The 13,499-nt window shown below is 40.0% G+C and overlaps 1 protein-coding gene across 16 annotated transcripts in view; it reads right to left on the minus strand.

Annotated features, from left to right (window-relative positions):
* Positions 1–13,499, minus strand: part of MYLK (myosin light chain kinase) — a 197,772-nt gene that overhangs the window by 88,343 nt on the left and 95,930 nt on the right. For 15 of the 16 annotated variants that reach the window (XM_069021101.1, XM_069021100.1, XM_069021099.1 and 12 more), the window contains one exon: positions 11,535–11,687. In XM_069021101.1, the coding sequence (XP_068877202.1) occupies positions 11,535–11,687 (153 nt within the window). Of the gene's footprint in view, positions 1–6,211; positions 6,430–11,534; positions 11,688–13,499 lie in introns of those variants that run through there. The other variant, XM_069021105.1, reaches the window with a different exon arrangement.

Raw genomic sequence — 13,499 nt, forward strand, 5'->3', positions numbered from 1 at the left:
GCATCCTCAAGCTTATTCAACTGGATGTGAAAAAAGAGGAGATCTGATCTCTCTCTATTATGTTAATGCTCTCTAATCGCCTATAGCCATTTAATAGCTCCCTTGTCACTCTTAATTCTTACTGCTTTCATGCAGGGGTGGGTTCATCTCTAAGAATGAAAACAAGGAATAAAAGAGTCAACAGTTACTAAAAATTTCTGCCCAGGGCAGTTAATTTTCTCTGTCCCTTTCCCTTCCCCAATCAGCTTCTGCTGGTGCACTCAATTCCCCCCACCTGGACCATGCCAAGGTAGTTCATGGGGGACATCAGAGAGCCCTACCTACTGCTCCCATAGGTGAGCTTGATAAAACACAGGTACATTTCAATGACTTCTTTTCAGACCTTACATCTAGTTTCCTTTGCCGTAGCTTACAAAAGCTGCCACGACTTTTTAACCACAGCTGTTGGTTTCATGCAGGTCAAATTGTGTAAGACAATATGGAAGAGAACTATGATTTTCTGAAAGGTGTCTTACAGAGAACAATTTTTGCACAGAGCCATAGTCTGGCACAATGTGTAAGCCCAGCTGGAGCCTTTCTGGTGGACAGTGATCTCTCTGTCATTTCAACAGGTTTTTGATAAGGTGTTACACAGGGTGATAGACTTAAAAGTCCACCACAATAATGCCACTTATAAGTTTTCTGGTTTTTGCCTTTCCTCAGGCTTTAACATGCATGAATGTTGGGAAACAGTAAGTAATAAGATGCACAGCTCAGTGGGAAACACAGCCTGGGAGACCAGAAATAGTAAGCAAAGCATGTAAATGGTACTTTATATATCCACATGCATTTTGTACAAAGGAAAAGGAATACAGCCTTTTCCCACCACATTCCCTTACCCTTGAGGGTTCATTTTTTATTAGAAAGACACTCAAATGAGCATCCAAATCTATGTTTAAAAAACCCACTTTTCTGCATTAAAGATTAAGGGGAATTGAAACTGTTCCAATTTCTTAGAAAAGGTACAAATTCTCAGCATATTTGGATGGCAGTGGGAAGAGATATATTACCTTTGATGTAAAACTATTTCTATTAATCTCTTATTCTGTGTTCCAGTATTTGTGTAATCAATCGTAAGGTAATCTAACTACAGTGGCTATAGCAAAATTTGGATTATTTATTAACCTGTATTAACAGAATTTTAAGGTGATAAAAAATGCTTTCCTTTTATTTGAGTTTTCTCAATCCAGGTTTTAAAGCGTCCTTACATAAATGTAACCTCTGCATATCTGCAGGCTGGAAGTTATTGAAGAGGAGTCTTAATGTTAGCTGTGGTCTAAGCCAAAATAAACTTGAATTTTTTAAAACCTTGGCCTGGATCAGAACTTAGAGCTTGAGCATATTTTTAAACATATTTACATTAATAAGCAACGGTGAGTTATTGAGTTCAAGGTGTATATCTAACAGAAAAGGGGAAAATTCATGCTGCACTGAACAGTTAACCTAGTACAAGTCAATTGCAAAATACACCTGAACCAGTTTAACTGCAATTATGCAACCAACTATTTATATTCTAAGGTAAAAGAGAGACAAATCTATATCCTCGGAGAGAAGGAAAAAAAAATCAAGAACTGCACTGTGCTATTCCCATTCCCAGACTTGCTGCTGAAACTGAATAAGAAAATCCAGATCATGATGCAAACTTTAACAAGGTTTCCAAAGGCTACACCTAGGTTTTACCTAGGCCTATACTCAAAACAGTTAATATTTTATGGACATCTCTAGTGTAGGAAATTTTCTTGTTCATTTGCCTACCCAGATGTACTGAAGATGTTTTCATGTGAGCTGCAGAATGCTGACATCTCCTGTTGAAATATCAGGACTTCAGCATGCTGAGCACTGCACAGAATCACACAACTGGGTTTGGAAGGAACTTCTGGAGACTGACCTTTCCAGCCTCCAGCTCAAGCTGGGTCAGCTACAGCACTGCACAGACACACAGCTCTAGTGCAGCAGCTCAGCGGCCCAAGGCCAGGGTTACAACTGGTGACAAGTCAAGGACATACAAAGAATAGAGAGTTTGCTGCATTATGTTCAGAACACCACAAAAAACTTGCAGTGTTTAGTCTTACAAGAGGTTTAATTATGCTCGAGGAATCTGTTTGCCAGCACCATGTGGTTGACTGCCAACTAATGCCTCGTCTGAGCCGTGCGGAAGGGCTGCCTCGGCAACATTTACCATTTATGGTGTTTAAATATCACTCTGGCTCACAGGCTAATAACTCAACTGAGCTGGGGAGAATGCTTAACTCAAAAAGCTCTGTGTGAGCAGGCTCAGAGAGAGAAGCACCAGGTTCCACTAAAACCTCTCAAAGACTCAGGTTCACACACAGATCTTGTGCTTGAAAAGAATTTCACATCCTCAAATGTTTTTGGTGTGAAAAATCCAGACATTACCAGATCTTAAGCTAAAAATGCTATCAACTGAAAAATTAAGAGATTTTATAAGGCAGAAAATTGATATGAAGACACACATTGTCTTTCTGTAAATTGTCTTTGCCTCAGGCCTGAGGCCTAAAATTTTCTGAGAGTTTTTCAAGAATTCAAAACTTGATTTATAATGGCATAAAAAAGTATCAGACCTTATGTTCCTGAGACATGTAGGAATATTTCTGCTTTATTAAAGATCTCAGGTTAGTATGCCGTTTTGCAAACTTAGGTCATGAGAACTAGGTGTTCAATGACCTAGCAGTGTTCTTTACACATTTACCTCCCATCATTTATTTTTGCAGTTATAATCTGGTTTTTGTAAATGGAAGGTAAGATTTAAATATCCTTGGGAGATGCTTTCACTGAAGAGCTGGGACAAGTTATAGTCTGTATGCTGTCCTTGCATTACACAGAAAAACTGATAACCTAAGACTGACAATGCCCTAAGCCTGTACCAGTAAGGGTGGTTGGGGTTATACAAAGGAGACCAAGTTCCACTTTATCATGTCTGGAAATCACTTTATTTTACTCTGGGCTAGTCTTCCAGCTCTATCCTGCAACTCCATGTATGGTCCTTCTTTCCAGAATCTTTCCTCTGCATGGGATATCACTAGATCATCAGCATTTTAACCTGTTTTGCTACTCCATTTATTCTGCAAACAAACTGAGTTGTTCCAGTTGAGCACTGGAGCAGGCTCCCCAGGGAGGTGATCACAGCACCAAGCCTGTCTGAGTTAAAGAACCACTTGGACAAGGCTCTCAGGCATATTGTGTGATTCTTGGGGTGCCCTGTGCAGGGCCAGGAGTTGGGCTCAATGATCCTGATGGGTCCCTTCCAACTCAGCATATTCTATGATTCTGTGCAACTGAGACTGCACCCCAGAAATCCCACTACGAAAAGGCTGCACCTGTAAGAATCATGTTTCAGTGAACAGTCAGAATAGAACAGACTATCTCAGCTGGATGGGGCCTACAAGGATTATCTAGTCCAGTTGCCTGACCAATTCAAAGCTGACCAAAAGTTAAAGCCTGTTCTTTGGGACATTGTCCAAATACCCCTTAAACACTGACAGGCTCAGGGCATTGACCACCCCTCTAGGAAATCTGTTCCAGTGCTTGACCAACCTCTCAATAGAGAAATGCTTCCTAATGTCTGGCCAGAACCTCCCCTGGCACAGCTTCCAACCATTCCTAGGAGTCCTATCACTGGATTCCAGAGAGAAGAGAACTGCAGCTCCCTCTCTGCTTCCCCTCCTCAGGAGAAAGCTCAATAAAGAGCACAGGGGTCACAGATATAAAATAGATGGCTGAGTTCACAGCAGATCACTTTGCAGTCAGCAGACTGAATTCCTCCCTGACAGTCTCACTGGAAGCTTCTGCAGCCAAAGTGGTGTTTGCTTTTGCCTTCAGAACTGTCTGCCTTATTAATGACTTACCCTGTTTGCAAGTTATTTATACCAAATAATTTCTCTTTTGTCACTGTCACAGACAGCAACTCCATGGAAGGCCTGAGAGCCTGTATACCTACCAAATACATTTATAAGGCTGCTCAGCTGGCCCACTGCTAACAAATTCCCCAGCATTAGATACCAGTCTGACGTGGAGAACTGCAGGAAAGGTGTTTCATACATGCTAGATCAAGCCAGGTCAGCTCCACAGTGAAAATATGCATTCTACTGAGGCAGAATTTCACCTCCGCATGTATAGTCTCAATTTTTGTGTGACTGTCCAGGTAGATTCTAATTTAATTGCAGGGAGTCATGATGTATAGAGATACCAGTTCCATTAGAAAAAAACTGGGCTGTGCATGAGCTGAAATGCAATGGAAGCACAATAAGAACAGGCAACCACATAAAGCACACGTGTTCCTGAGGATGCCACTGATCTTCAGCCTTTCCCTGCTCTGGCAAATCCACACTGGCAACAAAATTAGTTATCCTGTGGTAATATTAAAATAGTTCTGCTCCTCTCTTGGGTGAGCAAACAAAAGGATACTGTACTAAGAATGCTGTTAGGGAATCCCCCAAAGACAAATAAGACTCAGATTGAGAGCTAAGAAAACAATTTTGAAGTTAGACTAATGTAAAGTGGAAAAAAGAGAAAAAATACAACAACATTGTATTTCTGGGTATAAGTTGGTGTCAGAAAGGAATTCTAAAGCAAGACCTATTTGGCATTTAAGTCCGTAAAAGATAAGGTAGCTCTAGTACAGCATTGCTTGTGGTCAGTTTTCTCTTCTTGATTAATTTATATTAAAAATATCTTGAAGCAAGACACCACCCTGAAAAAAAAAAAAGAGAGCCTGTGTATGTGGCCCAACAGTCAAGCCTTCATTAAAATGAAGCTGCAGAGAAGCACTTCCAGTAGCACACAGCTATACAATGTTCCTACCCTCTGTTCTGTTCCTCTGCTGCAAAGGAATGATAGATGCTTCCCTCAGGCAAGTTCTGGAAAGTTTTAAAAATTTAGCTAATCCTATGATAGTTTGATGGCTGTTTGAGTTCCCATTAGCTAATCCACATCAGCTGCTCTTGAGAACATTCTTTGGGGTAATGTCATGCCCCTGCTTTCAAAATTACTCAGGCATATATTCAGTGAACAGGTTTTATATGTATTTTGATGATTTCAACTTTTCAGCTGTAACTTAGAACACTATAGAATTTGGCAATCCAAGCTGGGACAGCTTGCCCTTTGGCCAATGCAGGACCATTCCCAACTGTTGTAATAATCATCTGTTTTCTGTCATTCTGGTACATAAAAATTTAATGCTCCCAGTATTTGATTACGTGTCACAGTTGATTTAGGAGCAGGTTTTTTTCTTTTCTTTCTCATCCTTTTAAATTTTTTTTTTCCTGTCAGCATCTCATCTTTTTATTTCATTTATAAGAAATGTAAATGCAATTTCTGAAATTTAAATTTTCCTCATTCTGCAAGTACTCATCCCTCATTTGCATCCAAATCTGGTTCCCCTTTTTCTGGAAGTGATTTATAACAAGAAACTGTCTTTAGAGTGCATTTTTTATATTGATGGCACATCTATCATAACAGCTTTCACACGTCTTGCTTTTGTCCTTCAGTTTTGGTCCCTAGCTCGCATTCTGTTTCACATTTGGTCCTGAGGTGCTGCAAGAAAGCAATTTAAAAAAAACAACCCCAAACTCAGAAGGGTTATAGTTGTTGATGAACCATACAGAGTTCTGGACTGAGATCTTTGGAACACTCTTGAAAGCTTTGGAACAGATTTTCTTTGATGCTCATGACAGTTTACCTCTGACTTTTCAGTACAGTAACAAAACCCCTCTCCCTTTCTCTTAGTGCTCTGAAACCAATTCTTACACAGACAAACAGTCCCACCAGGCTACTGGTCTGGAAAGCCTTTTGGACATTTACTAGGACTAGACTGGCATATTTTGTAAAGTCACCTATAGTCCTTTATATTTATGTTATGCTTGAAAATAAAGCAAAAGGCTTTCAAATAAGGCGTGACTTTGAAAAGCTGCCACAAACATTTCATCAGTATTGGCAAGTAAGACATCATTCTTCACTTACCTTTGGCAGAAATATGGATCTCAGAGAAACAAAGCTGTGGCCTATCAATTAAATCTTCAAAGAGAGGCTGCTTATTGCAGTGATAACCTTCTTTAAACGATTAATGTCTAAGAAGGGTCATTCTGAGACAGAAAGAAAAACAACCCAAAGCCTGAAAAGATCATCTCTCATGACTGAAGGAAAAGATTCCTACCTGAAAGCTTTTCTTCCACCTGGTTATATTTTATGGTCCCACTCACACCAGATGGAAGAGTGACAGGAACAAAACAAATCGGTTTTGCAGAAAGCATCTCCCTTTGCTGCTCTGACAAACTGGTTACAACAGGGACTGTGACAGGCTTTCAGGTGGCTCTAATCTGCTCGTCCAGTGATCAATGAATGAGTACAGTAATCGGCTTGGAAGGGTTACAGGCTTCCCAAAATAGACACTTATGCTGGGGAGGCTGCACTGGGAAAAAAAGGCATGAACAGAAAGTGGTGGGGACAAAAGAGGAACAGATGTGAGTCCAGGCAAATGCACTGCTGGCAGGGAAAGAGAAATGAGGTCAAGAGCCAATAAGCAGGAGCAGCACTATCTGCTGAATAGTGTTTGCTTACAAAGAGTATTAGGCCTGCTGTAAAACAAACAAACAAAAAAAACGCCAGCAGTGTGCAGAAAAACAAGCACCAGCAACATGTGTGGCTGCAGAGCATTAGAGCTCACAGAAACACTGTGGCTGCCAGCCTGCCCTGCTGCTCTCACTGCCCACATCTCATGTGCTTCATCTTGGAGACAACCAGGGATGCTACTGCCTGGTATGAGGAAGCTGGAGAACTCTCAAGGAGCATGCAGTGGGTCAGGTATCTTGTTTGTCATTTACTGCAGAACTGCAAGACAGAGGACATTCTCCTAGGAGTCACAGCAAGCGCTCCAGCTTGATATCATACCTAGAGAAAGCTGAAGCAGGCAGTCACTTACCCCCCGGACATGCAGAGTCTGTTTGCAAAGTAAGAGAAGCTTCCCACATGCAGTATTGATGTGTTTGGCACAACAAAGCCCACACTCTTCCTGCAGTCCATAACCAAGTGTAGCACACTCAGATGTTGGTGTGAATGTCAGGTAATTAAAGATCCCTTTGACAATTTTTTTCTACAGGTGGACCTGCCCTATAATTCCTTGTCAGTGATTAGTTAACTGACAGACAACCTCATGTCAGAAGGCTTATCTTAGGAATGAGGCAGACCTGAAGAACTGTTACCATTCCTGGGAGCTGGCCTTACCTTCCAACTATACCAGTTGTTACTTCCATCTGTCTTGCCTTTATACTGATTGTCACAGCCTCAGCAAAACACTAACACCAACTCACTACATAAGTATATCCATAGTCAATTAACTTTTCCTCACCTCAGTTTCCTATTAATAAAAAACCTGATTAAAATATTCAACCACCATGATAAATACATTTTAAAAACCTGATTAATCGATTAATAATAAATAAATTCATAACTTATTCATAGCCTGATTCATAAGTTCATAAATAAACCTGAGTATCTGCAATTCCCACCAGTATATAATCACCATATATTTCAGATGACCTGAATGTCCTCTAAATATCCCTGTTAAGAGCTGGTTGGTTTGTTTGTTTTTTAAGCAGGATGCCTGGTGTATTTAAAAATGGCTTGTATACTTATTTTCATATCATAGAACAACATGAAAATTGTAATATGAAATGTGAAAATGTGAACACCAAATACAATAGCTTGCACATACAATAACAGTAACAAATCAGTCATGCATATGTTGTTTAAAAACTTTAAAAAAAAATGTGCATCAGCCCCATAGCCTCCCAAATTTTGATTTTTGTGTGTATAAAAAACAATGCGTAAGAAAAAAATAATCCTCCATTTAGTAGCAAATGGTACCATTTCAGGAACATCTACAATTGAGTGTTTGAGTAACAGTGACCATGTTTCTCACCTCTCAGGTTTACTTGCATTAGGCCAATTGATCTAGCATTTACCCAGTGCACCCACTCACTGGGAGATTCAGTAAGAAATCATTCTCGTGGTGAAGACACTTGTTAAGCTGTTTTTTCCAGGGAGCACTGCTCAATCTCTGTAGTTCATCTCTGCCTGTGTGCCAGCTTTGAGAAACTGCTGACAGAGGGAAGATGGCTGTCAGGGTTCAGTCTCATCTACTTAGTCCTTTACAAGGCCAAAATTAGCTTTACCTTGATTAACTTAGTTTCTCCACAGACTACCTAATGGATCTACCCCAATTTACTCAGCCTTCAGATCACTTACTCAAGGAGAGAGATCTGAAATGATCTGAAGATGTTAATAAGCAGAAGACCGATTAATTTGAATTTTTTAAGACCATTGCATTCCTTATGCTCCATCCATATGAAATGTGGGACGTTTTTTTGACACAGTCAAAAACTTCCTACAAACAAATAAGTACCTTCATTGTTTTTCATACAAAAAAAGGGAGTAATTCTGAAGTTGTTCAGTGCTAGACAGAATTTATCCTGCTTAACATTAAGGAAGAAAAAGACAACCATAAATGAATCTGAGAGTGATGACTTAGAAGGAAAGCTATGCCACAATTAGCTTAGCTAATTATCCAGGGCCCAATGCAAAGCGTGCTGAAAATACTGGAAAAAAATCCCACTCTTGTATTTAAGTGGACTTGGAGCAGTAACCCTTTATGGGGCAAAGGGCCTTTAAACTGTTGTTTCCTACAATAATTTCCTTTCGCAAAAACAATGTAACAGACCTTCCAAAAGGCAAAGAATGCACAGAAGTTGATTAGAAAACACTAATTATCTAGCATGTGGCTAGACAACACCTGTAACCTACTAGCAGGTTAAGGACCATCTTGTACTACAATTCAGATGTGAATTGAACAGTTTGACACTCATTATCCTTGCTGCTGACTTTTCTGAGTTACCTGTGAGCTGAATTTCGTTTAGAAAAATAAAATTGAGTTTTACTGTTAAGACAGACTCTTCACTCCAGGTAAAGTTTCCCCAGTGATCACAGTAGATATGTCCCTTCATGAGATCCTTGCTGCAGTAGAATAGCAAAGCCAAAAATGGCAGTAGGATGTGAAATGTAGGCCTAGACAGAGATGTGTCCAAGGACCACAGAAGCAAGTCAAGGAAAAGCTGGATTCTGATGCTGGTGTGATACTGATGATATGCCAAGAACATCCATTCCTTCTTAGATTAAATACAGATTACTTCTCACATGAAAAAGGAAAATATTTCTCTAACAATGAATGAACAAACTGAGCACTGCAGGAAACCTGACATCCTTAAATCAGCTTGGAGACAAAAAGGAACTGGAAAAAGATGGGTTACAATTCAGAAACGATTTTACAGACTTTATTCCAAAAATCTATGTTTGGTCAGGAGAGAATTTTTGAAGTTTTCTCCCTTTCCACACATACAACCATTTTCTGTTGTAATCTGCTTGCACAAACTGAGAATTTAGAGAAGCCTTAGAAGCAGCATTGAGAGACTCAGAGATCTCTAATGTCAATGCTTTTGATAGAGATTCTGATGGAAAAATATACATGAACAGGTAAGAGATTTGGAAATTAGATTTTAAATTTGGTACTATTTTTGGCAGAAAAATCCACATTGATCTGAGTTTTGGGGAAAGTTACTGTAATCCTCATGGCAAGAGGGACATAACAAGTTTTAGGGAAGAAGCAGACAGGATAGCTGAAACTGTAAATATATTGAACATGTAGTTTTTCAGCCTGTCATGTATGTTCTTATTTCTGCTCTTATTCTTCCCCCTCCCTACTCCATGACTCCCAGAAAATAGAATGGGATGCAGATGAGAGAAACTAACTCCCCACGATGGTGGCAATGCAGCTTTCTAGCCCCAGACTACGTAAAGTGCAAGAGGAATCCAACACAGTGCAACAGTGACAACGTGGCCTGAAATAGCTCAGCAGAGCACACAAGCCCAGGGAAAGGCTCACTCTCTACTGCTCCCACGTTAGCATTGCCTGTCAACCCTAAAATAACTCCGAAATGCTCAGTAAGAGGGGACTGTCCCTTCGGTTTCTGAGTCCCAGTCAAGTATCAGAAGGCCCCACGTCAAAACCAGCTCCCTCGAGGTGGACCACACTTCATTGGCCCTTAGCTAATGCAGATGAAATCCTTCAGAGAAATTAATGAAAGCTTAGAGAACAGATTAGTTTCAGGCTTATTTTAAATTGGTGTTTTCTTATTTTTCTTACTTTGTGCAGTTTTTCAGGAAGGGAGAGTGGGGAGGGGATGACTGTATTTTCAATTTGGTAATCAAGAAATTAACTCATAGGTTTACAAGAATTACTGTTTTCACTTTAGCCTTGCCATACAGTCAGAACAGGGGCAGGCACAGCACTGAAGAGCTGTAGACAAGCACCCCAGAACACTGGTAAACAAAGACAAATCTTGAGATCCCAGGAATCAGGGTACATTTCCCACCAAACTGCATGTACAAATTTAGGGCAGGTGTTATTTAGTCACAAACAAAAGGAATAGTTCCCTTGGCAGTTCTCACTCAGAAGTCTATTGGACAAGCAGTGACAAACTATCATAACTTTGGGGAGAAATCATTTGCAGGTGACAAATACCAAATACAGGCTTGATTGTAGAGGGAGGGAGAGTCTGAGGGAGGGGGATTGAAGAGAGAGGTGGGAGGGATAATCTCCAGGCCATGAAACAAAACACCTATATAGCCTGATGCCAGGGGAGACTGGAAGAATAAAGACCATGATATTGATGGATACTACCTCACTGTTGAATTTATCCATGGAATTCTGTCATCTATTGTCTTCATTTTGAACTCTGGTCTTTTAGAATGTGTTTGTTGAGATTGTAGTACAGAATTATGGTTTTCAGGAACAAATCAGTTCTGTCAAATCAGCACTCTGTCAGATTTCTGAGACAACAGGTCATGTCAATTACTTACTACAATGTTCTTCTGGTACTTTACAAAAATTCCACTTATTTAGAGTTATACAGTCCCCAATCAGCTGATACATGCCTGTTCAGAATTATACCTGATAAACCCTGGTAACAGAACAAGAATATTGGCATTTGCTATCATAACTGCAGTTCCTCGCACTGGTCTCTGTGTTCTGCCTTTCAAGACAAAGGAGTAGCATCTGCCTCCTCTCTCTAACATTCTCTGCCTGATGGGTGATATCTGCAGTTATTTTTTTTTCAGCAGTCCCAGTCCCTTCTTACACTGGTAAACCTCTTCCAGAACAGCCTCACTGCTCTGTACACTGAGCCCTGGGGAAGGTTAAAGCACTAATACCTTTTTCTGAAATGTGCTTATTACTTTACACTACACAGTCCTTAAGCACTTAAGTTGCACACACCTCCAAGGGGGAGAAGAGGTACCCAGCTGACAAAAGCTTGGAAAAAACAAGGAATTCACTTACAACCACCTCTGTTAAGGATCCAAAATTATTTTTTGTTTAAAAGTATTATAGTTTATGTGATTGTAGTAATTACAACTAAGATATTCACCTTTGACTGTGACCTGAGCACTGCAAGATGCCTGTCCTGTGTTGTTTTCAGCCAGGCAGGTATAAATTCCATCGTCTTCTGGTAGGGCATCTTGGACAGTCAGTTTTGCAACTCCATCTTCAAAAGTGGAATGGGCATATTGAATTGGCTGGTCTGCAGACAGAAAGGAAGAGAATTGATTTAATACATCAGCCACAAATTTCAAAAGCACTTCTAGTTTTCAGTGAAATCTGGATGCCTAACACCAGCCAGCATATTAAAGTGCAGAGCCAAATCCCACTCTGTGGTGCACAGCCACTGCTCTCTAGTGACAACAATCAGCAGCATCCCAAGCACAAAGCACAACGTGGTTCTCAGACAAAGCTCACCATCAGATTCACTGGCTGCTACCTTGAGTAGCAGCAAAAGGACAAAAGTTTATCTTTGATTCTCTTTGAGGTGGATAAGACAAGAAATGTGTGTTGTAGATACAAAAATGCTGCTAGCAAGGATTTTCTTGTTATTTTCTAAGTCTGTGAGAGACTTTTCTCTCACGCAGAAGAGGTAGCAGGGAATGTAAACAACCAAGCCACCTGCAACCTTGAAAAGTCTTGTTTATGGTACAGTAGAAAAATATTTTGACAATGGATGTTTTAGGATTTTAGCCAATCACCCCCAACAGGTGGCTGGTCCGTTGTCCAATTAGACTATGAAGAAAAAAGTCTGTAAAAGAGTTTGTAAAATAATTAAAGAAATCAATCTTGCTGCACAATTCCTGCCTGTTGGATCTTCTCTCCTCCTCCCTACGGCTGCAGGACACGGTGATATACCGTAGGAACCAGGCCTGTGGTAATAGTGTGTTTGCTTCAGACATTGTCTCCATCTTGTAATTTGCCTGAAACTAGACAAAATGCAGATAAAGCTAGATGTGCAAAATCTGTTGGGCATGGAGAAGCATATGAAGTCCTCCAAGAGGTACTTTGTAGTGGAAGACATTCCAAGAGTGACAATAAAATCTGCAATGGAGGCAAGAAGCTGATTGACAGAAGCAGTCAATCTATGCTACAGTATGGCCAGAAACAGAAGGGTACAGTGTCAACTGTGGTGATGTGACTGTTAAAGAAGTTCACTTTAAGAAACTTGTTCCTTGAATTCATTTGAAACGTGCTTGAATATTAGTATAGATGTCTTAAATTTGCCTTGCTATTGTTTCAGCAACCGTCATCAATCTCAGCCTTACTTTTTGAAATGCTTCTGCAATCTGTTTTCCCAATATTAAATAGTTTCCACTACTGACTCATCTTTGGTTGCTTTCCCAGTGTATGCAATACTTAAGACAACTTTATACCTGTGCATAAACATCATGCTGGAAATAGCAATTAGGGTCATCTAAGAGAAGAGGATGAAACAGCAGAGAAATTGTGCAGGACTGATTTTAAGGCGTCTGTTGCTTGGAAGTTTGTGGTCAAAACCGATCAAAATTTGTTACATTGCCAAAAAAATTTTAAAGGACACAGATCTGTGATTTCTAAGAACCCGTTCTGCACTATGAGCAGGATAAATTAAATGATGGGACAGATTTTTCTCTCATCTCTGATTTTCAAAGGAAACCAACTCAGAAGGCAGTGTGCACTATCTGTGCACTACCTATCTGCATACAAAGTTTCATTCTGAAATACAAACGTGTCAAAATAAGCATCATCCAGTACTTGCATATAGTATAAAATGTGGTAGATGATCTTCATGTTTTGCTTATAAGCCATCTGTTCATTAAGTTAGCAAATTTTCTGTTGCATGAAAAATTGGGGTGAATATTTAATCAACTCCCCAGAAGACTCCAATTTTAGAATAAACTCTCTCCAGCCTTCGTCACAGGTCGCATATTTTTATTTCTGGTTCCTTGGAGTTCATTTTCCCTCAGTCACACACAGACTGTTGGAACTATTATGTTGAACCACAGAGTTTCTGCACATGGGAATCGCACTA

Source organism: Aphelocoma coerulescens, chromosome 7 (assembly GCF_041296385.1).
Source record: "Aphelocoma coerulescens isolate FSJ_1873_10779 chromosome 7, UR_Acoe_1.0, whole genome shotgun sequence".
NCBI lineage: Eukaryota > Metazoa > Chordata > Aves > Passeriformes > Corvidae > Aphelocoma > Aphelocoma coerulescens.